This window comes from Dysidea avara, chromosome 9 (genome assembly GCF_963678975.1).
Source record: "Dysidea avara chromosome 9, odDysAvar1.4, whole genome shotgun sequence".
In the NCBI taxonomy this organism is placed as follows: domain Eukaryota; kingdom Metazoa; phylum Porifera; class Demospongiae; order Dictyoceratida; family Dysideidae; genus Dysidea; species Dysidea avara.
In genome coordinates this window covers 18,343,863-18,368,548 of record NC_089280.1, presented here as the reverse complement: position 1 = coordinate 18,368,548, position 24,686 = coordinate 18,343,863, and the positions used below count along the sequence as shown (strand labels likewise).

The window sequence follows — 24,686 nt, the reverse complement described above, 5'->3', positions numbered from 1 at the left end:
ACTGATAAATTAAAGCATTTAACATCTGCTTCATCTTTTCTTCTTCCTGTGGTAAAGAAAGAAAGATAGGTTTAAAAAGTCCCAAAGCTGGCCTATGGCCAGCTTTGGGGTATACAAATACAAAAAGAAGTGAAATCTAATCCAAAACAGCCAAGCTGTAAAAAAAGTGTGCGGCCCTCAAAAAAGCTATGGTGAAAAAAGATGTGAAATCCAAGGTGGCGGCCAAGAAATGGCTGTGATGGTAAGTTAATGGTAAAAATTTTAATAACAACAATTCAGGTGAATTTTGTGCCAAGACCAAGCAGTACCAAATTCACCTGAATTGTCGCTATTAAAATTTTTACCATTAACCTACCATCACAGCCATTTCTTGGCCGCCACCTTGGATTTCACATCTTTTCTCACCATAGCCTTTTTGAGGGCCGCACACTTTTTTTACAGCTTGGCTGTTTTGGATTAGATTATTTCTACATGAATCATCACAGACAGGCCTACACTTTGTATAGTGTATTCATGATAGCTGCTTTGGAACTTTAGTGCGCATACCAATAACAAAGTGGCTATAAAGCCGGCAGCAGTTTTTAAGCTAGGAATAGTTATTTGACCAGAATTTGTTGTATAACCATTAAAAATTCATCCCTATATGGTTAAGAAACACGCTTGTAGGATTAGGAACAGCAATAACAAAAAGTGCTTACTTAATTCAAACACTATGTGGCCTCCTATTAGTTTACACTATGTATATGGTGTAAATTAATAGGAGGCTATTGGCCTCTCATTATGTCCATATCCACACAATTTCTGCCAATAAGCTGTTATAATTTCAGGGGCGTATGGAGGGGGGGTTCCGAGGAGTTCAGGAACCCCCGCTCTAAAATTTAGACTTCTGAGTTTACAGCATGCAGGACCCTAACATACCATTTAGTGTGGCAGGACAAAAGAGTGAGTAATATGGTGTATGGCACAGCACAACATTTGACAAAGCTTGCATTCATCTTTCAGGGAAGGATTTACAGACGTAACATGAGCCCTCTTCAAACTAGTTAAAAAGATCGATATACTCTAATCATTAGAGTATATCGATCTTTTTGACAAGTTTTGAAGAGGGCTCATGTTATATGCCTGACTGCTCTATTAGACTAATAGAGCAGTCAGGCATATACTTTTTATAGAGCAGTCACGTACACTCTAATAAAACATGCATGTGAACATGATGTCATTCATATCCATATGTTAAGGGATTATAATTAGTGAAGTTTATCAGACATTCTAACATTAAATTAAATGCAAAACTGAGCATGAACTTATACTGCTATAGCTTTGGTGTACAGTATATAAAGATATAGAACTCCAATAATTTGTTATGCAAAATGAATCAATGCTATGCATATTTTGTAGTTAATTTCTCTATGTGCTATACTGTCTGTTTCCACTAGGTATATAGCTTTATCTAGTATACTAGCTTCATCCCATGGGCACTTATATGCATTATAATTAATGTACTTTTTTTGCGTCAAATATAGCAATTTATTGAGTTTTGATTCATTAAATATTGAAAGTCTCTCAGCCCCAGACCCCTGCTTCTGGTAACTCTATACTGCTCTTGGAACCCCTTTCAAAAAATCCTGGCTACGCCCCCTGAATCTTGATGAAATACACAGCAATTCAAGATTGCTTGGACAATCACGGTGTCATATTATCCTTAACACAAATTCTCATAAATTGTATATTTTTGCCAATAATCTACTATTTTGACAGTCATTTCTTGGCTGCCACCTTGCATTTCACATCATTTTTCATTATGGCCTCTTTTTAGGGGCCACGGTACTCTTTTCTAGAGTTTTGGTATAGGTTTATTTAGCAGGCCCTTTGTTGTATAAACATTAGGAATTTGTCCCTATATATATTTAAGATGAAGAAAAGCACTCCAGGATTAAGAACAGTGCTCCTTAGCAGCAAGTAGTGGTGGCACAATGGTAGTATGTGATACTTTAAACCTACAAGTGGGTGTGGTTCAACCCCGATATTGTCACCTTTTTCATTTTCTTATACCTTTTCGTGTATTCTTCTTTAGAATTGCAATGACTGGCTAAATATCAACAGTGATTTTTAAAACTATTTTGTATCAACTTATTGGAGGCATTTCAGGTCACATTGAAGGAAATTTTGGACTCAGACTTGATTTTACCTAACCAATACTGTCAAGGTGCAATAAATAGGCACCAGCCTATTATGCTGGCATAATTTTGAGCGTAATAGGTGCCAGAAAGCATCAAGCATAATGCTAGCATAATAGGCAGAATAATTGTCATACTGTAAGCAAAAATGCATGCCACAGAAAAAGGTTGACTTACAATAATAGAACAGTCGATGTCACTGATATGACATTAAGTAGTTATCTGACACAACTGTTATTAGTTTACAATGCAGCCAAATTCTTAATGCACAACACGCACTTTTTACATTTAACCAGTTGTTCATAAGCCAAAGTTTATTATTATCCATAGAAAGTAACAACACATTGGAACTGTGGCAAAAATTTTGAGCATAATTATGAGCATAATAGGCAAAATTATTGAGCACTGCAGCATAGCATAATACGCAAAATTAAAAGCATAATAGGCTGGTGCCTAGTAATAAAGGTATTGTGAGATTAGCGTGACATTTTTGGCCAACCCTATTATACAGTACTATAAATATTGCACTGTATGATAAGGAGATAGCTTTCTATGTTAGAAACTGTACATGTAGTACATGTTTGTACACATACCATTCTGTATTATAGTTGTGTATTTTAGCACCCTTTAAAACCCAATGAACTTAAAAATAAATTAATGATGACATAGAGAGGACATTGCCACTTACCAGGGGCGGATCCAGAAGTTGGCAAGGGGAGGGGCACAAACAGGCTAAGTTGTAGGTGATTGGGGAGAGCAGATTCTCTTGTAATTTTAAGTAGCAATGATCACTCCTTAGTAGGCTAGCCGATTTTTGTCATGATGGCCTTTGCAGATGGTTGTGAAGTTTTAAAATCTTTTTAAAAGGCTATAAAAGTCTTAACACCAGCAATACGATAATACGTATGAAGGTGCTAGGTAACACCTTGATAGTTATTTTAACTATGGTTTTAGGTGAGTTTGCAGGTAATAAATTATGCAGCTTTCATGAGTTATATAAATTGATTTTGGTCTGACAAAGTGTATAGTATTTCTATCAAAACAAGTTGTGCTCTTCCACAGGGGGGCATTTGCCCCAAATGCCCCATCCTGGATCCACCATTGCTTACATAATGTTCAAAGTCAGTTTTTGATCTGTGCATGACTTGTCCTTTCTCTTCATCATCTTTTCATTATGTAGCTATAATAGTTCTATTGATTCTAGGGTGTGCATGCATGAGGACAAGGTCACAAGGTGGATAAATACAATGACTTAATTCCTTAAACATGGAAATAAGAACAACCTCATTTTAAATTACTTGCATCCTGCATTGTACTATCTGATACATTACAATGTAATGTGGGGCTTATACATGTGTAAATGATCAATTATCTTCCAGCAGAACTTTGGTTATCAGTGCTCCAGCGGAGCTCCTTGACTAACTAACACTAGTACTACATACTGTACTCTTGTCACAGTGTATACACCAGTACTGTATAAACTAGATATACGCACATGGTTAGATGCAATACTGTAAAAATAGAACATCCAAATTGTCAATATTTTGTAACTCTAAACTGTCTAGTATTCCTGTAGTATATAAGCAGGATTTTGTGTCATTTTCACATTTTGATCATTCAGTATATCAGTATAATAGTCATCATTTATAACATCATAATCATCAGTACCAGTACCCCCTCCTCCAGTCATAGTAATATATGATGTGTTGTTGATATTTTGTCCACCAGGTGGTATTGATGTTGCATAAGCTGGATTGGTGTCCATTTTCACCTCATCAAGCATAGTATTGTGGGTTGGAGAATGTTTACTCTTTGCTGTTGCACGAGCTAACATTATTATAATATAATATTGTACATACAGATCAGGCTACTATAGTATGCACATTAGTAGTTAAAGCATGCCTGTATATTTAATATTCACAACAAATGATTAACTCAACCTACTTGCTTTAATTTTCCAATAAGAGCAGCAGCACACAACAGTGACTGAAATGACTATATACTAAAATCTCTGCTCCATGCACATGCTCCTACAACTGTTCCTACAATGATACTTGCTGCATAACTGTCACTACCACTGCTAGGTGTACCTGCAGTTGTATATTATTATAAACAATGAAATTTGTATATGTACATGGACAAGTACAGTATATAGGTGTAAAATTGTATGAATGAGTAGAGATTGACCAATAGTTCTTTTTAAGTTTACTATAATACTTTTAATTATGTCAGATTTTAAACTTGTTCGTTAGAGGTGAATTTAGGTGCTGAGGATGTTAGTAAATGCAAGTTGTAGAGACCCAAGTTTTGCAAGCTATACTATTAATATTTGCACTCCATTTTCAGAATTTCTGAATGTCCAAAAATTGTGAAGTGCCAGTGGTAATCCTGAAGATCAGGGAGGCAGTAGCTCAGTGCATAATTAGCTGAAAACAGCTTTAAAACCCTACACACATAAACCACGCCAAGCTTAGTGTACTTTTATGTAAACTAATACTGTCTCCCTGCTAATTATTAGTACATTAATGGTTTGTTGCAAAGACCTTTCTATTAAAGTACTTGACTGTTCTATTAGAGTATTTCCTTGGTTAGGAGAAATCTCCTTTACTTGCCCAGCACCTATGTATGTTTTATTAATGTCAGATTAAATAACAGCTAGTAATTATATATCTTTTTAATGTGAATGGAAGGGGAATGTTTGCCCCAAACTTGATCTTATACTGCAGATAGTGCATGATACTATATATTATACCAAGAGTACATACATTTTATTATGTACTCTTGATTATACTGTAAAAGCAGAAAATAGACAGCAACAATATTTGCATGTCTATTTGACAAGTTTAAATTTGATGTTTCCTATTGCTTGCAGGGGCCTGTACTAATCATGCACAGGAAATACCGGCTTTTTTTACCACATTTCATGACCCTTATGTAAATTATAAAATCAGTTATACTTTAGCTTTATAATATGGCTATAGAAATCATAGCAATAGCATATGACTGTTGTGTCATAGTGGTAAAGCATAAGTCTGTTAAAGTGAATGTGCAGGGTCCATGCAATGCTTTATTCAGTTTTGACCTTTTGCTCTAGGTATAGTTTCTAAGTCGCCTTTTTCCAGTGGTTGCACAACAGGGACCCCAAGGGTGGTGAAAAGAGTGACCCCCAATTGTGCATGCACAGACTGTTCCGAGAGTTTCAAATGGTGTAGTGAAAGCCCAAGAGATACGTAGTCATGGCAGCTCGAGTGATAACTTCGAGCATCATAGCTGCATGTTCCTGCATCCAAGTCCAAGGTTATGTACCACAAGTACAAATGTAACTTTCTGGGGATGCATCAGTAGGAGAACCACTTGGAAGGAGAATGCCTTGCAAGTGCCTGGCCACCAGCTACAAAATAATCTGAAAGATACAGAGAAATGTCTGACTGATGTTGTGGTACCATGTTCAGTCTTTGTCAGAATAAACCACATTGTGGTCTTCCCTTGAATTTCTCCGTGTTTTTTGATCTCTTTTAGCTAGCCAATATTTGGATTTGACAAGTAAAATTAATGAACTTCAGTGAAACTTTGATAACTGTCAAATTTAATTCCATCAAATTTTCTTTTTATAGGGTCAGCTTTGGTTAAAGTCAGGCCAATTCTTTTCTGTTCTATGTGTAGAAATTCCACTTACATGGAAAATGAAAGAGGCTCTAACTATGCGAGACTTACCAGTATCCTTTAATACTGACAAGGCTTTCACTGTAGAGTTATGACTTCTGCATAATCAGGCCATAGAGTATACAGTATAGAAATGCATGAGACCTACTTCATATGGCCAATACAACAAGGCGGTCTTGTTAAAGAGGTAGTGAGATTTTCACTGTATACCCAGTAGCTATATGTTTTGAATGCATTCGTCTCTCAATGGATCATCCATTTGTTTGGTGAAGTGGTACACTATGCATATACAGTACTTTAGAGGACAGGTGGTAATATGTATGATCAAGACACACGGTAGTGTGTCGTGCGGCCCAAGAAGCCGGCGCGCCACACCGTGAGTATATTGACAGGAAGAACGAAAACGTCATTTTCACACCTTTGTATCTCGGTGTTCACTTATCTGATTGGAACCAAATTTGCTACACAGTTGCCCGCCAGCCAAGGGAGTCTACATTCCAAATTTGAAGGAAATCGCTCCAGCCATTTCCGAGATACGAGCTGCCAAAGTTTCGTTTTTTTTCTTCGTTTTTTTTTTTCTTCTTCTTCGTCTTTTCGCACACTTGCAAAAATTGCTATAACAAGCAAACGCGTACTCCGATCGCCTTGAAATTTGGCACACAGAATGGAAGTCCAAAGGCGAATCCTAGCATCAAATTTAGTACAAATCCGATGACTGGTTCAGGAGTTATGACCGATTATTCGCGTAAAACAAGATCGATTTGTTGTCACGCCTACAGGGTAAACCGCTTCATGGAATGAGTTGAAAATTGCTATGTAGATGGAGTAACCATCGTAGGAGTGCCTTTTGATGGTTTGAAAGGAATCGAGATAAAGACCACGGAGCTATGACACAAAACCCAACCTGTGTCACAATTACGCGATCGATTTTTATGAATAAAAAAGTATTAGTTTTCACGCCTACTAGGCAAACCGCTTAGAGCAATGAGCTGAAAATCGGTGTATAGCTGGAATAATCTTCATAGAAAGTCCTTGCAGTAGTACAGAAGAATCGGATTACAAACCACTGAGTTATGATTCGAAAGCCAACTCCGTGTAGCAAATGCGAGATCGAGATACTCTAATAGAACAGTCACCCTAATAGAGCATTCGGCTAATTTATTTACTCCATTATAGAATTTTATTACATCACAAGTTATTCTGTAGGGGTTCAGCTGCAAACAGTTAATCTTATAGACAGTTCAGCAAGAAGACAGTCACCATGTGGAGAGTTAAGCAAATAGACCACTATAGAGATTCAGAACATTACAAGTCACACTGAAGAAAGTTCAGCTATAAACAAGTCATGCACTGTGTAGAGAATTCAGCTACAATTAAGTCACTCTCTAGAGAATTCAGTTACACAGAATTCAGCTACACACAAGTCACTGTGGAGAGAGTTCTGCTACAAACAAATTACCCTTTAGAGTGATCAGCTACAAACAAAACACTTTGCAGGGTGTTCAACTGCAACAAATCAATTACCTTTAGAGCGATCAGCAATGAACAAATCAACACAAATCTACCTATAGAGAGATCAGCTAGAAACAAATCACCCTGAAGAGAGTTCAGCTGCAAAAAATCACCCTGTAGAGACATCAGCTAGAAACTAGACACAATGTAAGGAGTTCAGCTACAAGCAATCACCCTGTAGAGAGTTCAGCTAAAACAAATCAACCTGCAGAGAGATCAGCTACAAACAAATCACCTTATAGAGAGTTCAGCTACAAACAGATTACCTGTAGAGAGATCGGCTACAAACAAATCAACCTGCAGAGAGATCAGCTATATACACACAAATCAACTTGTAGAGAGATCAGCTACAAACAAATCACCCTGTAGAGAGATCAGCTAGAAACTACACACAATGTAAGGAGTTCAGCTACAAGCAAATTACCCTGTAGAGAGTTCATCTACAAACAAATCAACCTGTAGAGCAATCAGCTAGAAACAAATCACCCTGAAGAGAGGTCAGCTACAAAAAATCACCCTGTAGAGAGATCGGCTACAAACAAATCAGCCTGTAGCGAGTTCAGCTAAAACAAATCAACCTGCAGAGAGATCAACTACAAACAAATCACCTTATAGAGAGTTCAGCTACAAACAAATCAACCTGCAGAGAGATCAGCTACACACAAATCAACTTGTAGAGAGATCAATTACAAACAAATCACCCTGTAGAGAGATCAGCTAGAAACTAGATACAATGCAAGGAGTTCAGCTACAAGCAAAATCACCCTTTAGTGAGTTCAGCTACAAACAAATCAACCTGCAGTGAGATCACCCACAAAAACGCACTTGTACAGAGTTCAGTTACAAACAAATCACCCTGTAGAGAGATCAGGTAGAAGAATTCACCTTGTAGATAGTTCAGCAACAAAGAAACCACCATGTAGAGAGTTCAGCTGCAAACAAATCACCCAGTAGAAAGATCAGCTAGAAGAAGTTACCTTGTAGAGAGTTCATTTACAAAGAAACCATCATATAGAGAGTTCAGCTACAAAGAAATTACTCTGTAGAGAGTTCAGCTAGAAGAAGTCACCTTGTAAAGAGTTTAGCTACAAAGAAACCATCATGTACAGAGTTCAGCTACAAAGAAACCACCTGTACAGAATTCAACTACAAACAAATCACCCTGTATAGAGATCAGCTAGAAGAAGTTATCTTGTAGATAGTTCAGCTACAACAATTCACCCTGTAGAAAGATCAGCTAGAAGAAGTCACCTTGTAGAGTGTTCAGTTACAAAGAAACCATCATGTAGAGAGTTCAGCTGCAAACAAATCACTCTGTAGAGAGTTCAGCTACAAAGAAACCGCCATGTAGAGAGTTCAGCCTCATACAAACCACCTTGTAGAGAATTCAACTACAACAAATCACCCTGTAGAGAAGAAGTTACCTTGTAGAGAGTTCAGCTACAAAGAAACCACCATGTAGAGAGTTTAGCTGCAAACAATTCACCTGTAGAGAGTTCAGCTAGAAACAAATCACCCCGTAGAGAGATCAGCTGGACGAAGTCACCTTGTAGAGAGTTCAGCTACAAAGAAACCATCATGTAGAGAGTTCAGCTGCAAACAAATCACCCTGCAGAGAGTTCAGCTACAAAAAATCACCTTGTAGAGAGTTCAGCTAGACGAAGTCACCTTATAGAGAGTTCAGCTACAAAGAAACCATCATGTAGAGAGTTCGGCTATAAAGACACCGCCATGTAGAGAGTTTAGCTGCAAACAAATCACCTGTAGAGAGTTCAGCTACAAAGAAACCATCCTGTGGGGAATAATGAGTAGGGACCCGCCGATTATGCTCATAATTTTACCTATTATGCTGTGCTGCACTGCTCAAAAATTTACCTATTATGCTTAAATTTATGCTCAATACTTACCCATTATGCTCAAATTATGCCCAATTATTTATGCCTCAGTTCTCATGCTCTGTTAATAATTTCCAATTTATGGATAAATAATAAGTGACTGAAGCACAAACTTACTTGTCAAAATGCATATCACAGAAAAGATCGATATACTCTAATAGAACAGTCAGCTATGTGATTGTTCTATTAGAGTTGCAGACTGTTCTATTAGAGTCTATCGATCTTTCTGTGATAGCTATTTTGATAAGCAAGAATTCATACTATTACACAAATATTCTACCTATTATGCTAGCATTATGCTCAATGCTTTCAGACACCTATTATGCTCATAATTATGCTAGCATAATCGGCGGGTCCCTAATAATGAGCATGTAATAAATATATGTATATAATTTGTATAATTACTAATAAAATCAAAAATAATTGAAGTACTAAAATTCTTCTTTAAGTTCTTTTCTTCTTCCTGTGGTAAAGAAAAAAACACATGGGTTAAAAAAGCCCCAAAGCCAGCCATAGGCCGGCTTTGCAGTATACAAATACAAAAAGAAGTGATATCTAATTAAAAACAGCCAAGCTGTAAAAAAAGGTGTGGCCCCCATAAAGGCCATGGTGAAAAAAGATGTGAAATCCAAGGTGGCGGCCAAGAAATGGCTGTGATGGTAGGTTAATGGTTACATTTTAATAACGGCAATTCAGGTGAATTTTGTGCCGCTTGGTCTTGGCACCAAATTCACCTGAATTGTTGTTATTAAAATGTAACCATTAACCTACCATCACAGCCATTTCTTGGCCGCCACCTTGGATTTCACATCTTTTTTCACCATGGCCTTTATGGGGGCCGCATCTTTTTTTACAGCTTGGCTGTTTTTAATTAGATTATATATATCCCAGTGAAGCCATACTTCATAGAATTTAATAGTAGTTACTGAACTACCACACAGTCCAGTAAGTTGTTAAATTATTGCCTTTGACAAAAAAAAGTGTTTATTGCAAACAGTAAATGCAGGAAAATCAATTAAACAACAATGCGACAATCAAAATACAGTGTCAATATAACATATGTTTATGCAAGCTACACACAAAGCCAGTCTTTCACTTGGAAGCAAAGTACTTATGACACTTGTCCTCCCTTCATGACAATAACTAAGATATCATATCACCAAGAGTTCATAATATAAAGTAGCAAGAGAGAGTCGTTCCAGCAAATACACTGAGTAAGATAGAATATCAACACCTTGGTTTGTACAAAGGTTTCACTATCTCAACACATATCAACACTTGCCTTCCACCAGTAAATGTGTCAATTGGATCAAAACTTTCAAAAGTCTAATTTTACTCAGTGTGTTTGTACTGGCTATATTGGCAGTTTGACACTCTTCCTTAATATTGTATATTATAAACTCTTAATTGATATCACATATCATGTCTTATCTTCCTTCACCTTGCCATATGTAAAAATGATGGTCTTATACTTCAGCTAATTGTTAACTTATGCATGTTCAAGTCTCATTTCCTTATATGTAACCAAATTTGTGATTATCATCAATCTACACACACATATCAGTGAAGTTCACTTTTCACCATGAATGGATAGCCACACTAATACACTACACATGTGCACCACAGCCATGCCACTGATTCTCGCAGGCTGCTTTTCATGAGTGTATTACTAGAGACGTGTGCCAGCTACTGAGATTACTATATATGACACCCTAAATACCACTGGCCAGCTGAAACACAAGGCTAGAGACAATCACATGGATAGTTGCCCATGGCCAGATGTTTTCTACATAAATTTATATCATTTACAGTGGCCACCCTCCAGACTGATAGAGGAGCTAGATAACTAAGAAGGGAGGAGATGTGACATTGAACCATAAAATTAGAATAATTATTGTCTTATTATCCATTGTAATTGAACACTTTAAATTATTGTAATCATGTGCACATGATTAAGTGAACACGTGGTGATTATACAAGCTTTACAGTATGCTACATGGCACAAAGTCTGTTTATCAAGCTGCTGGTGTGCCTTGCAATAATCGCTTCACTGAAACCATTTTCATGTGTGCCGCTAGCGTGCTCTTTGTGCAGGATGAGTAACCTAGCTATACTGCAGGCAATTCAATTTCAGAGGTACTTGTTATTTCTAAACACAGTGTGAACAATTGCAACAGACAGAAAGTGGATGACCACATGAGATTCAGGGATGGGTCTAGGATTTCAGAAGAGAGGGTGCCGGTAACAAGGGCCTTTATAATGGGTGGGTAGGAAAAGTGAAAACTATCTGATTGGTTGATACAACTAGCTCCACAGTGTGCAAAACACACTAGTCTATCTAGGGGGTCTGCAACCTAGTAAGCTAAAATCATAATACACTTACTCTGAGTACTACTACTACTAATACTTCTATGTGTGACTGACTTAGCTGTAGCTTTGATGGCTGTATTAGAGTAGCTACTATCTGATTATGTTAATGCTGTGGGAGATAAAACTAAAGTGTAGCTGAAGGTTCAATAGTTACAATGGATGTTACGCCTTCATTATTAAACTCCTTGTTTCCTGTCACTGCCAGCAGCAATTTTTAGGTAGCCACATCAAATTGTAATTATTTGATTATAGATCACATAAATGCACTATTTCATGGTAGAAGGAAGCACAGCGAGTGACCAAGTTTTAAGGTAAATGTGTTAGCTGTGTGCATATAAACATAGCAGAATGGTGGAAGACCCTCCACTCTTGTTCAGCAGGGTGCATGGGTGCACACTTCAAGATCGAGATACTCTAATAGAGCAAAAACTCAAGTGTATCTTTAATAATCAATAATCTCCTGCAGCCTGCATCTGTTTTTGTTCCATTGGGTGATGGGAAACAAGCAATATAATAGTGATGGCCTTAGTAAATACATTTGCAATCCAAAGCTACTGAATTACAGTTCCCAGTAACAATACAGCTAGTCAGAACTTCAACTAAGTTAAAAAAAAGGAGCTTCTGTTGAAACCATAGAGGCCAACCTAGAACTGCACAGGTGGGAGCTAGCCATTTGGGAAAGCATATCTTATAATTATGGTAAATCAGTTGCCTAAGGTGAATGAATGATATTAAACAGTAATAAAATAAGAATTGTGAGATTAGTAAAACAGGAGCAGATACAAAGTTGCTATTGGTAGGTGAGACACACCTGATTACTCTAACACAGCATCTCATTTTTTGCAGCACTAAAAAGTAAACTAAGTTTGGTGTGCTAGGCTTGCGCCAATTTTGCCAGTATAATTCTAGCATAATAGGCTAGCAAAAGCATCAAGCGTTATGCCAGCATAATAAGATGATTATTAAATGAAATGTGTGCGCCAAAAATACAGTAAAACATGAATATCAAGACACACGGTAGTGTGTCGGGCGGTCAAAAAAGCCGGCAACCACACCATGAGTATATTTACAGGAAGAAAGAAAACAGCTTTTTCACGCATGCATAGCTCCATGGCCCCTTCTCCAAAGCACACTATTTTTGCATTAGGCCAATGAAACTTGATTGCCAGTTTCTCGTTCAGATTTTTGAAAAATTGATGCGGGCGAGTGGTTATTAATCATTATTCATTATTTTCCAAAAGCACAACACACATCCCAAACATAGGTAATCCTAAGGCTGCAGCACATGTTGCTGTCAGACCTTCAGTGCTGGTCACTGTAAAGTGCTAATAATAATAAAAATAATAATAATAACATGAAGATTTCTGCCAAAAACAGTGAGATCTACATTGATTACTCTTACATCATACGTAGTATATAATATCTATGCTTACATTAAATAGCTAAAGTACGTTACTAATCCATATAACAAGTGATTTTTCCATTAGAGTATAGCTGATTGCTCTATTAGAGTAAAAGTGACTGCTCTACTAGAGTATTTCGATCTGAAATGCCAATAATGAAATTCCATGCGGGTGTATCAAAAGCATGCGGGAGATGACAAAAATTGATAATAACATAACATAACATAACATGACGTGAAACTGCTAATCAAGTTTCATTGGCCTTATAGCTGTCCCCCAGGTAGGGTATGCCACACAGCAAATTTAATTAAATTCGCAAAAGCCATTTGCGAGATATGGGCGTCCAAAATTTCGTTTTAATTTCTTCGTTTTTTTTCTTCTTATGCCGTACGGGGGGGGGGGGGGGGGGGCTACGGGAGCTTTGATTTCTTTTCGCACACTTTGCAAAAATTGCTATAAAATGCAAACGTGTAACTCGATTGCCTCGATCTTTGGCATAAATGAAGAACGTGTAACGATGGATTCACGTACCACGTTTGTTGTAAATCTGAGTAATATTCAAGGAGTTATGGACGTTTATTCACGTAAAAAAAGATCAAACTTCTGTCACGGCTACAGGGTAAACCAAGTATAGAAATAACTTGAAAATTGGTGTGTAGATAGGCTGATCATCGTAGCAGTGCCTTTTGATAGTTTGAATAGCAATAGAGTTACAGCGACAAAGTTATAAAGCAAAAACTAAGCAAGTGTAAAATCGCGGGATCGAGATACTCTAATAGAGCAGTCACCACGGGGTAAAAAAGGTGTGCAAAAAATGTCGAAAAAAAAACTTACCAGAGTTCGAACCAGCACTGAACCACTACTGCCTTGACTGATCACCTCACTGAATTTCTGCTTTATAAATGAAATTTCTAGTTGAAATCTGCTTATAATCAAACGTTTTTAATTTCATAGATCTACCAATAGAAGTACTAGATTGTTCTAGAACATTCTGTGTATGTTCTATTAGAAGTCCTCAAAAAAAATGTGCACTCTATTAGAGTATTACAATAATAATTATCAAATATTGAATTAAATCATGCAATGAAATACATTTATAAGTCTGTCTTCAATAATCATCATTGTATCTACATAGAAAAGAAGAAATGTGAGTAAAAACAAACCTCAAAGTCAGCCATAGGCTGGTTTTGGGGCCTTATAAAGTACAAAAAGGAGTGAAATCCACACAAAAACAGCCAAGCTGTGAAAAAATGGTGCGGCCTTAAAAAGCCTGGGTGAAAAAAGTTGTGAAATCAAAGGTGGCGGCCAAGAAATGGCTGCAATGATGTTAATGCTAAAAAAATTTAATAATGGTTGTGTGCATTGTTAAAATTTATTAGCATTAACATCATTGCAGCCATTTCTTGGCCGCCACCTTTGATTTCACAACTTTTTTCACCCAGGCTTTTTAAGGTCGCACCATTTTTTCACAGCTTGGCTGTTTTTGTGTGGATAATATACTACACAAGATACTCTTCACTTACTCACAGGAAAGGCTGATTTACTCTAATAAAGCAGCTTGATTTTGAAAGCACAATTGTGAGCGTAATAGGCTGGATTTTTGAGCACTGCTCAAAAGCATATAATAGGCTGCTTTAAAGGATTATTGGCTCACACAGGTGGTCTTGAGAACCTGGCAACATTAAGACTGGAGGCACCATATGACTTACTTGGCCATTTTCTGTTCATATAACGATTGGCAGCCAACCACCCCCACCACCACCCATGGCATGCTTGTGTTACAGATACCATCATGAAAAAGGTGCATGCTCAAAACCATGGTCATCTCAACAGTTAGCTTGCTATGGATTAAGATGAGAAGAACACCACAGTTGGCTGCATTCATGGTGGAAATTTCAAACTCCTATAGCTTTTGATCTTCCCAAGCTATACTGCATACCTCACAATGTGTAGATTGACGGTTTTCTCTCATTATGTCACATATATAGGGCAGAATTTTAGACCCATCTAATAAACACTAAAGCAATTAAAATATAGCCCACTGTTTGACTTAGAGTGAAACAAACAAATGCAATCAATGTAATGAGTGCCAGCATTAATTCACTTACTCGCTGTAGTAGTTGGTGTGGGAGAATCAACAAGGATGGTGGTCACTGTAACAACTGTACTAGCTGCAGTGGTTGAAGACGTGTCCACCATACTAGTGGTAGAGTCAGGAAGTTGTATTGTAGAAGTGGAAGGGATTGGAACTATATGACAATATTTGATAGTTATTACAAATGTGTCAGGCTTATAGTTACTACCTGGTAATACAGTGATATTAACACTGTCAGTGTCAGTACCAACTGTACTTGTTCCAACACAAGTGTATACCCCACTATCACTGACTGTCAGGTTAGTGATCAATAATTCACCATTAGTGCTTATTATAGTGTTATCACGCATCCACTATGAGACACACTAGGTTGTTGTTGGTTATAATATTAGATGTGTGTACCTGTACAGAGGGTGAAGGGTAGCCATCTCCTACACACTGAAAAGAAATTTCCTCATTGCCAAATACTTTTCTTCTGCCTAGGCCAATTTCCACTCTAGGTCGAACTAGATAAATTGATTACAATAGATTTAATTGTTACTATATTTGTATCTGTATACAGCTAACCTGATAGTGTGAAGTATTCTCCATAAGTGGTAGTACATGGGTTCCTTGCAATACACCTGTACCGTCCACCATCATTTCCATTAATATTCTCCAAATTAAAGGTACTACAATATTATAGTCTAATATAACACACATGTAGTTGAGGTACTAACCCAGGTGATTGGAAACCAAATGTTGGTCCAGTTCCTTCCTTCTCTAACTCATATTCTAAATCCTCACCATCAGCTCTACATGTGACTGTGTGTACATCACCATAGTCAATAGTAGCATTTTGACCACTGTCAGTCAATGTTGGAGCAACTATATAGTAACATTCATAACTATACACTGTTAGCTAGTTGTGTAACTTACAGCACTGCATTTGTAGACAGTAGTGACGTGGGAGAGAAAGGAAAAAAACCATCACAAAAGTATTTGAACACTATACTAAATAATTACCAATGGATTTGAACATTTCTGGGGAGGAGTAAGACTGCAGGTAGTCCAAATGTCTTGAGTTAATATTCTTTGTTGTGTTGTACTACAATAAGTATATATTTGAGTGAGGAGACAGACAATTACCACAAATGGTCACATACTTTATTAGTAGTTCAAAATAGGAGATTACACAGCAAGATGAGCCGAGTAATGTCTGTATAAAATTATTTACATGATCATGAATTGTGCATTAGCTATAACAGACATACCGATCCACAGGAGCTAGAGCAACGATCAGTACCACATTGCCTCTGAAAATAATGATCAATTAAATAGTAAGTTACTAATCTTGCTCACTAACCATAATTGTTCCAACATCAGAATAACTACTAAAGCAAAATCCATCAGTACTAGTTGGACTGTTGCACACATAGTTTCTAACAAGTTCAGTAAAGCTGTTAGTGACCCCGCCCACTGGTGGATCACTGACCTACAAATACACACAACACTACAACAGATACTACTAGTCTACAGGTACTTACCATACAACATGAATAAAGTGTTTCCAAACTTGAGTAACAGCTGTAAGAAGTACATATTGAGTTTAATATGTTTGCACCGTCCACTCGTCCAGCTATACTACCCAAAACACTTCCAAAAGGAGGGATTGGCTCAGGGAGTGGAAACAACGAGTCAGGGATGCTGCAAGTTGTGATCGCTGCCTGTCGAGCATTAGTACAACTACATGGTGATTGGCGCTTGTTGTGACAGCTAGCTAGTCCAACCATGAGTAACAAGTACGGAACTACCATCGAAGTGAAGACCCTCATTTTTGACACGGACGCCCGCCGTTCTTATTGAGCCATCCTTCCGGCTGTGCAGTGTTAGGGGTAGCTATGTCTATATGTGTTAGTTTATTTTCACAGATCAACTGTATATTTCCATGTAGCTTCTTATGACAAGGTAAACAGAAATGAATTGAAACGCCCAGAAACTGAAACTGAATGACGACACAATAGCAACCACAAGCCAACATACACATACAATATGTTTGAGTCAGTATATCATCAAGCGAAGATTCTGCAAAGAAATAAAACTCTAATATCATCTCAGTACATGACCTTGGTCCAGTAAGAGTTCTAAAGGGGGAGGGGCTAGGGCTGCATGCAGAAACGGTTGTAACTAATCACTGGACTGGCATATTTTTGCTTTTTACACATTCTGAGGTTGGTTTTATAGAGTCTTGCTAACTAAGGGCCTTCAGAAAGGTTGCAGTCTGCTATTAAAATGATGAATGCACGTGAGGAGTGGAGTAAGCAAAAACTGACTTGCAGTGATTTTACCTCCTATGTTCTTCTACAGTGCATACAATATCAGTATGCTGCAGGGAATGTACTAGTTATGGTTAACCAACGATGAAGTCTTGGAGCTGAGATAGTAGCAATGCTAATAAAGTTGGTCATATTATAGTATGCCAACCAACATGGTTAAGAATTAATCATGATAGTAGAAACACCCTACAGTTGTATATATTGCATGTAGGAAGGAATATTGTTTTAGGAAGGATAGGTTGTGTCTGAACTACTTAGTTCAAGGATACAGTGTATCATAGGTAGCACAAATATAGTAAAATGATTTTTGGTTAGCTATTGCTATACATTACGATCTCTAAAATACAATACTAAGAAGTGTATAAATGCTGTAGAACATAACAAGTAGTGAGAAGTCAGTTTTTGCTAACTCCACTCCTCACACCCATCATTTTAGTAGCACATTGCAACTTTTCTGAAGGCCCTTATAGCTAGCAAGACTCAATAAAACCAACCTCAGCATGTGTAAAAACCAGAAATATGTCGGTCCAGTAGTCCAGTCCAGTCCAGTGATTAGTTACACCCTGCAGAAACAGTGTAAATATTTCATGAAAATGTATGGAATTGTACATTATGCTACAATCTGCTATACATGGCCAAAATGGCTGACATTAAAGTTAGACATGGATGATACAGTGGTTCCATCTTCTTCATCACTTTGTTCAATATTCACTCGGTCTATACTGCTACCATCTGCTGACAAACTGGATGAGCTGACAGTCTCTACACAGGTAAGAAATTAGATCATAAATCATCATACTAGCTACAAACAAAACTCTTCTCAAACAATGTACATGCAAAAACCTGTTAAAGTTAGACTAAATCATTGAAATACAATTTGGCAGATAAGGTTTAGACAAATTCACTATGTACACAATTTGATTGACTGGTACATTATCTTCTGTGTACACATGCATGTCATTGCCGCCTGTACATATTTGGGCAACAGCAATATTTCCAGTACTACACGGAACCATGGGACCAAGAGACAAGAGATACACAAGATTATAGATTACTTTTCAGCAATGGTTATTACATAGCAACTTGAGCTTATGTTCAATTCTTAGCTACTAGCTATACTGTATTAGCAATTGTAATTTTAGTGAAATGAACAAATAAGTTTAAAAAACTCACCGAGTCAAATAACAATCCAAATGTTAGCCATGTGACTATAATTGTGACCAAATCTGCAAAAACCCAACACAATTGCACATTTTTCGAATTCCTGTTTATTGAATATTTATGATGTACTTAGTCAAATGTGCCCTCTGGCAAAGTTTCAGCTTCATATGCCAATAACTTTCAGAGTTACAGTGCTACAAAGTAGCAAACAACAGAAAAATCGATTTGCACAGCAATTACAAAAATGGCTGTAACTTACCAACAGATTGAGGTATGGAGCTGAAACTTTCAGCATCATGTTTGCCATGAATAGGGGAATCAATTACTGGGTAAGTCTTTTACTCACCCTTCTTCACTGCATACAAAGGCAAAGTTCATGAAGAAAAATCAATCACATACGATTGCTTTGACATGATATAAACAAATGCTCATAATTTGAGTATCCTTGGGTCCACTGAAACAAAACAAAGATTTTTCAACTTCTCTTGAGCAGGCGAATAAGATGATATCCAGGTTTTTATTGTTAGTCCCTTTCTTCACTAATGTGTTAGTCCCTTTCTTCACTAAGAAAGAGGCGTTCAAAAAAATCTATGGAATTTTTTCAATAATATGCAAGTATTTCACCCATTGTAATCAATGCTTTATACTGTAAATTTAGGCTTGCACGATTGTGTCAGGATTTTGCAGATCTGGTCACATATAGTATAAACATTGAGATGAGCCCAGCTAAAAAAAGAAAAATAGCTGTTTTTTTGTTTTTTTCTTCTTTTTTTTTTCTGGAGAGAAATAACATTTCAGCTAACCTGATGATTAATGGTGACAGAAAAGGTGTCAAAAGCAGATGTGTGTGGCTTAGCCACATTACAAGTTCTGACAGGGTTGTGACAGAATGGTTAGTAACAGAATGTACATGGGTTGGCTACAGACGTCTACGCAACAGAAGCCACACACGTCTGGTTGGTAACAGAATGTACATTCTGTCAAAAGGGTTCTGATAGAAAGTACATGTTTATTGCTTCCACTGTATGGACAAATCTTTGATTGCATTGTCATGATAATATTGTCAGACATTTGAAATTTATTAGCGAACCAAATTTCAAGAACTTCCACAACTCCATCCTTAAGTCGTTAAACGTTTTTGAGGGCTTGGCTCAGTTAGCATCTAAACTCTCCTTATCTATCTAAGGGTCTCTGTAAAGCATGCAGGCAAAGGACTGGTTCTTCGGTATTCTGTTGTACTGTAAGCACATGAACAACATACATACCTGGTGTAGGGATAGATATGGATTTGTAGTCAGGGAATGGATTATGTGATAAGTTAGTATCAGGTGACTGGTCCTCTAATATATCCAAACAAAGAGCCTCAGCAGAAATTATATCAGCAAATACTCCAGCATCATCATCACTGCTGCCACTAGCTTTCATTCCACCTATTGAAACAAAACGCTACATAGAAAATAATGAAATAATGCAGTGCAACTTGTCCTAGTAGTCATTCGCATAGAAAGGCCACCACTCTAAACTAGCCTACTATAAAGTGTGCCATATGGGAAAGGTGATATAATTGTCAATGGCTATATATGACATATAACTTTAACAACAGACGCACTAAAATAAAATGTGAGTTATACATAAAATACCTCTTGAAGATAAGTTTTTGGCTTCATCTTTTGCAGCAGCAGCTACAATCTCTTCTCCACAACTTGATGCAACAAAATGAAGTTCCTTTGAACAATACAACAAAACTGTTAATACTTTAATAATACTTTCCTTTTTACCATCAGTAGATCCTTCTTCCCTACTTCAACAGCTAACTTGTACGCTTTTTCCAAATGTCTATAACTGTATGTATATCATTGGTATTCCATCTGTACCCTAGTCGTTGTATTACTACCTTAAGAGGACTCTAAAGAATCTTCTCATCAGTTGTTTGATTGGTTCCCGATAAACCTTCTCCACTTGATTTGATAATGGTTTGGTCGGTGCCAGGAATGTTCCTAGTGCTGACTCTATGAGAGCTGAAAGTTTTGATACATTATATTAAACACTTTGTATACTAGTACACTGCATCCTCTAATATCCACACCTCAGTTATCTAAACACCTCAATTATCCGAACACCACAAGTGACCATATTTCACATTCTATTGTAATTGAAAGAGTGTAAATTAATGTGCTTCATTTATCCAAACAAATCCAAACAAATCCACTCATCTGCACACTTTTGTCTAACTCTAGTGTTTGGATAACTGGGGATACACTGTACAGGTATTATGCATCCACAGTTCAACTAACCAAAAAGCATATGTGCCATTAATGTGTGTGTGTGTGTGCATGTGTGTGCATGTGCGTGTGTGCGTGTGTGTGTGTGTGTGTGTGCCAGCCTGGCAACAAAGGGTTCCAGGTTTGATTTCCAGTTACTCCACTTTGGTGTTGTTGTTTCCTTGAGCAAGAAACTTTACTCACATTGCTCCTGTCTACCCAGCTGTTTAAATGGGGACCTGGTGTCAACTGGGGAAGCAGCCCACCCAGCTGTAACATCAATACCTGGTGTAAACTGGGAAAGCAAATTCCCAACTGTCTTTGTCTCATATAGCAGGTGAAGGTCCAGGTGGAACTTCTGGTGCCCACACCTTCACCTAAAAGACATGGTACAGCCTATTGTGGGTTACTAGTCCTGCCCCAGGAGGATTTGCTGACTCCTAGCACCTCAGTAGCACACAGGTGTCCTAGTGCTAGCTCACTGGGTAGGTGTGACCGCGCCAGTGGCAGCCAAAGGCTTTGCTTTTTATTTGTGTGTGTGTGTGTGTGTGTGTGTGTGTGTGTGTGTGTGTGTGTGTGTGTGTGTGTGTGTGTGTGTGTGTGTGTGTGTGTGTGTGTGTGTGTGTGTGTGTGTGTGTAGTGAGGCAGCAACAGCTAAGTAGTTAAAGCATCAGCCTTGTAATTGAAAGGTTCCACATTTAATGCATTATGCCCAGTTGCTGTTGTTGTTATTTCGCAAGAAACTTTATTCACATTGCTCCAGTCTACCCAGCTGTTAATTGAGGACCTGGTGTCAACTGGGGAAGCAGCCCACCCAGGTATAACATCAATGGGTACCTGGTATTAACTGGGGAAGTAAGTTTGTCTTGCGTAGTGGGTAAAGGTTCAGGTGGGACTTCGGGTGCCCACACCTTCACCAGCAAGATATAGTACAGTCTCCTGCGGGTTACTAGTCCTGCCCAGGAGGATTTGTCTGCGCCAACTCATAGCACCTGACAGGTATCCCAGTGCTGGTTCACCATGCCAGCATGGTAACCCAAGGCTTTGCTTTTTGCTTTTGCTTTGTATGTAGTGTGTGATGCACCAGAGACATTATACATACACACACGGTAAAGATTCTACCTTCAGTAATATTAGTTAGAGGCTGCACAAGCAGATAATCAGTGATGATAGTCAAACAAGCAAAACAATCACGAGACTGAGAATTCCAATTCATTCCACCCAACAACACCACACTCTACACAAGACCATGTTTACAGTAGTACTACAATCAGACCAACATACCTCATGAAGCTGTTTACACCTAACATACTCTGATATCAGTTCAGTGGGACCAAACCTTCCTCTACCACCAATACCGAGTTCTAAATGGAGCAATCCGATTGGCCCCCTGTTAGTAACCATAGTAACCAATAAAGATCAAAATCACACTTAATATACTTGTCAAATACAAACATGAGGTTGTCATAGCAACCTGTATTTGCCTCTCCGTTCTGAGCCACAGAACTCCATTCCATTATTTCCAGTCTCAGTGGAACCCTGAGTGAACAGTACTCACTTGTTAAACAAAGTAAGAAGTACTTACATAAAATGGTTACCCATTTCTAGTATTGGAGTGATAACTGGAGCAGCCTCTTCACTTGCTAACTGGAACTTTAACTGATTGAGAGCCATGTCATAGCACTGTGTAGAAAAGAGAAAATGGTATGAAATAAAACTCTGTAATATATGTACACTTGTAGACCTTGGTTATTTGTACACAAAACTCTATAGCCATGACTGTTCAATTAGAATATTTTGTATGTAGAATGTATCCTCAAACATCCTTTGTTAAAGCTCATTGATTTTGTACACACAGAAAGCTCTATTCAATTACTCATACATAATTAGATGTAACAGTACACACAAAATACTCTAGTCGATTTTAGAGTTCAGATGATATATAGATGTTTGGATAACTAGATGTTTGGATAACTAGATGCAGTGTATGTTCTATTAGAAGAGAACAACTATTCACTAAACTAAACCCAAACACTTTGTTGCTGTTGTTGCCATACCAAATTGGATTTTGAAGTTGTACTGTACATACTGCAACATCAAATTTTGTGTATAGCTCATATGCTATGGAGTTACCTGTATCTCTCCCTTAAGACTGCACACAAACACAAACACTCCTGATGGGTACCACTTGATCAGCGATATCGGTGCCTGTAGTAGTGTGGGAATAGTAATAGTAACAAAACCAGTTGTGTATAATACAGGGTGCATGCATGCACACAGCACATACAAGAAAGTAAAACATTAAAACTTACAAAGTAAGCTTTGGCCTTCTTCACAGTTTCTGCATTGTAGTCAAATAATAGCTAAACAATAACATAAGCCATTGACAACAAGAAACTATCTCTTTAGAAATTTGTATGTTTTACATACACATTACACTCAAAGCTCAGTTTTTACTGGGTTCTAAAAATTTTTGTTCCCTCTAAAATTTCTACAGTAGCAACAAATCTGAACTTCTTACACTGTAAACTACCTTCTCCTTTGTGTCAACTAACCAGAGAGCCATCTCCACAGCCAATTAGCAACTTATCATCACTTCTACTCCTCTCACACAGCAGAGTCGGTGCTACAGAACACAGGGTGAATAGGATATACAACCAAACATATTTATTCAGTATCCATACAACACACTTGCATGTTTGCTTATGAGTACTAAGCCATGTATGGTACTGCTCAAATGCAACGTTGTCTCGCGAGATTAAAAAACTAGTTAATTAAAGGGTGTGGCACCCATTTTGCTTGGGATTAACACTTAAGAGTGAAATGGGTGCTACGTCTTTTAATTAGCAATCGCTCACACTCTCGCACGAGACAATGTTGCGTTTGGCACAGTACCTTATGTGTATCTGTTTGTGCATGTGTGTGTCGATGTGCATGTATTTATGCTTGTGTACATGTGTGTAGTTATGTGAGTGATGATACATGTTCCACATACACGGAGTTGTTATGGTGGTGGAGACAGTGTACACTTTACCGATCTGAAACAAGAGCATGTACAAACAATAACATCATGTCTATAAGTATCTATGTACACATGAACAAACCACACACATGAACAAACCACACACATATGTACGCACGCAGGCACGGATGCACTACACACACACTACACCCACTAAACACAACGCTACACACACACACACACCACACACAAATAAACACACTACAATAATTACTACACTTCTCACCCACCACAATTCATTACCTTCTTGTCAGCATACTCATAGGTACACAACTGTAGTTTGTTCAGTCCAACCATTTCAACAGTGTAAATGATGTGTCCATGTTGATGACTGTAATGAGGATAATGATGACAAACACCCCTGGTAACCAGATTTGTGAAAAGTGGTCTACCTATTTCCAATTATATACAGTAACTACTAATAAGTAGAAGATGTATGCTTAAAATTCATTACCATGCAGAAAATTTCAGGTCTGCATCTTATGATGAAACAAGTTAACAAGATGTGCGGAGAAGACTCATTGTCGTAAAGGGAGATGCACAGTGCAAGATACTTCAGTTTAGGACCCAGTTAATAGACAAGTGTAAGCACCACATTTAAGGTCATTTTAGGAGTGGAAAAAGCAATGCACAGGGTAGAACAATTATACATACTGTATGTGACTTGTACAAAGTGTTCAAAATCTGTAACTACTGTTCAATAAGAGAATAAAGCTCTGCAAGTAGAACAAGCTTACAGTGTATGTAACAAACACTTTGCTATTGCTTCAGCACACTGAGTGTTGGATAAATTAGGGGCTATATTTTATCAC

At 37.7% G+C, this 24,686-nt stretch overlaps 2 protein-coding genes across 4 annotated transcripts in view; both read right to left on the bottom strand.

Moving 5' to 3' along the window:
• Positions 1 to 3,647: 3,647 nt before the first annotated feature.
• LOC136267285 (peroxidasin homolog) lies at positions 3,648 to 17,278 on the bottom strand. 3 transcript variants are annotated; one of them, XR_010706606.1, is made up of 12 exons: positions 16,642 to 17,277; positions 16,461 to 16,589; positions 16,369 to 16,410; positions 16,261 to 16,313; positions 16,034 to 16,202; positions 15,835 to 15,982; positions 15,683 to 15,786; positions 15,518 to 15,621; positions 15,324 to 15,468; positions 15,129 to 15,269; positions 4,122 to 4,267; positions 3,864 to 4,004 (listed from the first exon to the last, which is right to left on the bottom strand). XR_010706606.1 is itself a non-coding variant. In XM_066062374.1 (11 exons), the coding sequence occupies exons 5-11, from the start codon at positions 16,083 to 16,085 to the stop codon at positions 3,739 to 3,741; spliced, it is 960 nt and encodes a 319-aa protein (XP_065918446.1). In that variant the 5' UTR covers positions 16,086 to 16,202; positions 16,261 to 16,313; positions 16,369 to 16,410; positions 16,461 to 16,589; positions 16,642 to 17,276; the 3' UTR covers positions 3,648 to 3,738. The 3 variants fall into 3 exon arrangements, 2 of the variants coding, with proteins under 2 accessions (XP_065918446.1, XP_065918447.1); XM_066062374.1 differs by lacking the exon at positions 4,122 to 4,267 and having other exon boundaries at positions 3,648 to 4,004; positions 16,642 to 17,276; XM_066062375.1 differs by lacking the exons at positions 3,864 to 4,004; positions 4,122 to 4,267 and adding an exon at positions 13,578 to 14,147 and having other exon boundaries at positions 16,642 to 17,278.
• A 722-nt stretch (positions 17,279 to 18,000) lies between these two features.
• LOC136267282 (WD repeat-containing and planar cell polarity effector protein fritz homolog) overlaps positions 18,001 to 24,686 on the bottom strand; it is an 11,865-nt gene continuing 5,179 nt past the window's right edge. The window contains exons 11-24 of the mRNA XM_066062371.1: positions 24,118 to 24,205; positions 23,848 to 23,890; positions 23,408 to 23,478; positions 23,165 to 23,215; positions 22,986 to 23,060; positions 22,438 to 22,535; positions 22,293 to 22,391; positions 22,137 to 22,242; positions 21,975 to 22,089; positions 20,486 to 20,609; positions 20,370 to 20,433; positions 20,232 to 20,316; positions 19,857 to 20,021; positions 18,001 to 18,192 (exon numbers count right to left, since the gene is read on the bottom strand). Coding sequence (XP_065918443.1) covers positions 18,056 to 18,192; positions 19,857 to 20,021; positions 20,232 to 20,316; positions 20,370 to 20,433; positions 20,486 to 20,609; positions 21,975 to 22,089; positions 22,137 to 22,242; positions 22,293 to 22,391; positions 22,438 to 22,535; positions 22,986 to 23,060; positions 23,165 to 23,215; positions 23,408 to 23,478; positions 23,848 to 23,890; positions 24,118 to 24,205 — 1,321 coding nt within the window. The 3' untranslated portion in view covers positions 18,001 to 18,055. The remainder of the gene's footprint in view (positions 18,193 to 19,856; positions 20,022 to 20,231; positions 20,317 to 20,369; positions 20,434 to 20,485; positions 20,610 to 21,974; positions 22,090 to 22,136; positions 22,243 to 22,292; positions 22,392 to 22,437; positions 22,536 to 22,985; positions 23,061 to 23,164; positions 23,216 to 23,407; positions 23,479 to 23,847; positions 23,891 to 24,117; positions 24,206 to 24,686) is intronic.

Coding starts and splice junctions, on each gene's coding strand:
- LOC136267285 (XM_066062374.1), bottom strand. CDS start 16,085: ATGGTTTTTTTCCTTTCTCTCCCACGTCACTACTGTCTACAAATGCAG. Junction 15,469..15,517: donor ACCCTTCACCCTCTGTACAG/GTACACACATCT, acceptor TGTGTCTCATAG/TGGATGCGTGATAACACTAT. Junction 4,005..15,128: donor CACACCAACTACTACAGCGA/GTAAGTGAATTA, acceptor TAATAATGTTAG/CTCGTGCAACAGCAAAGAGT.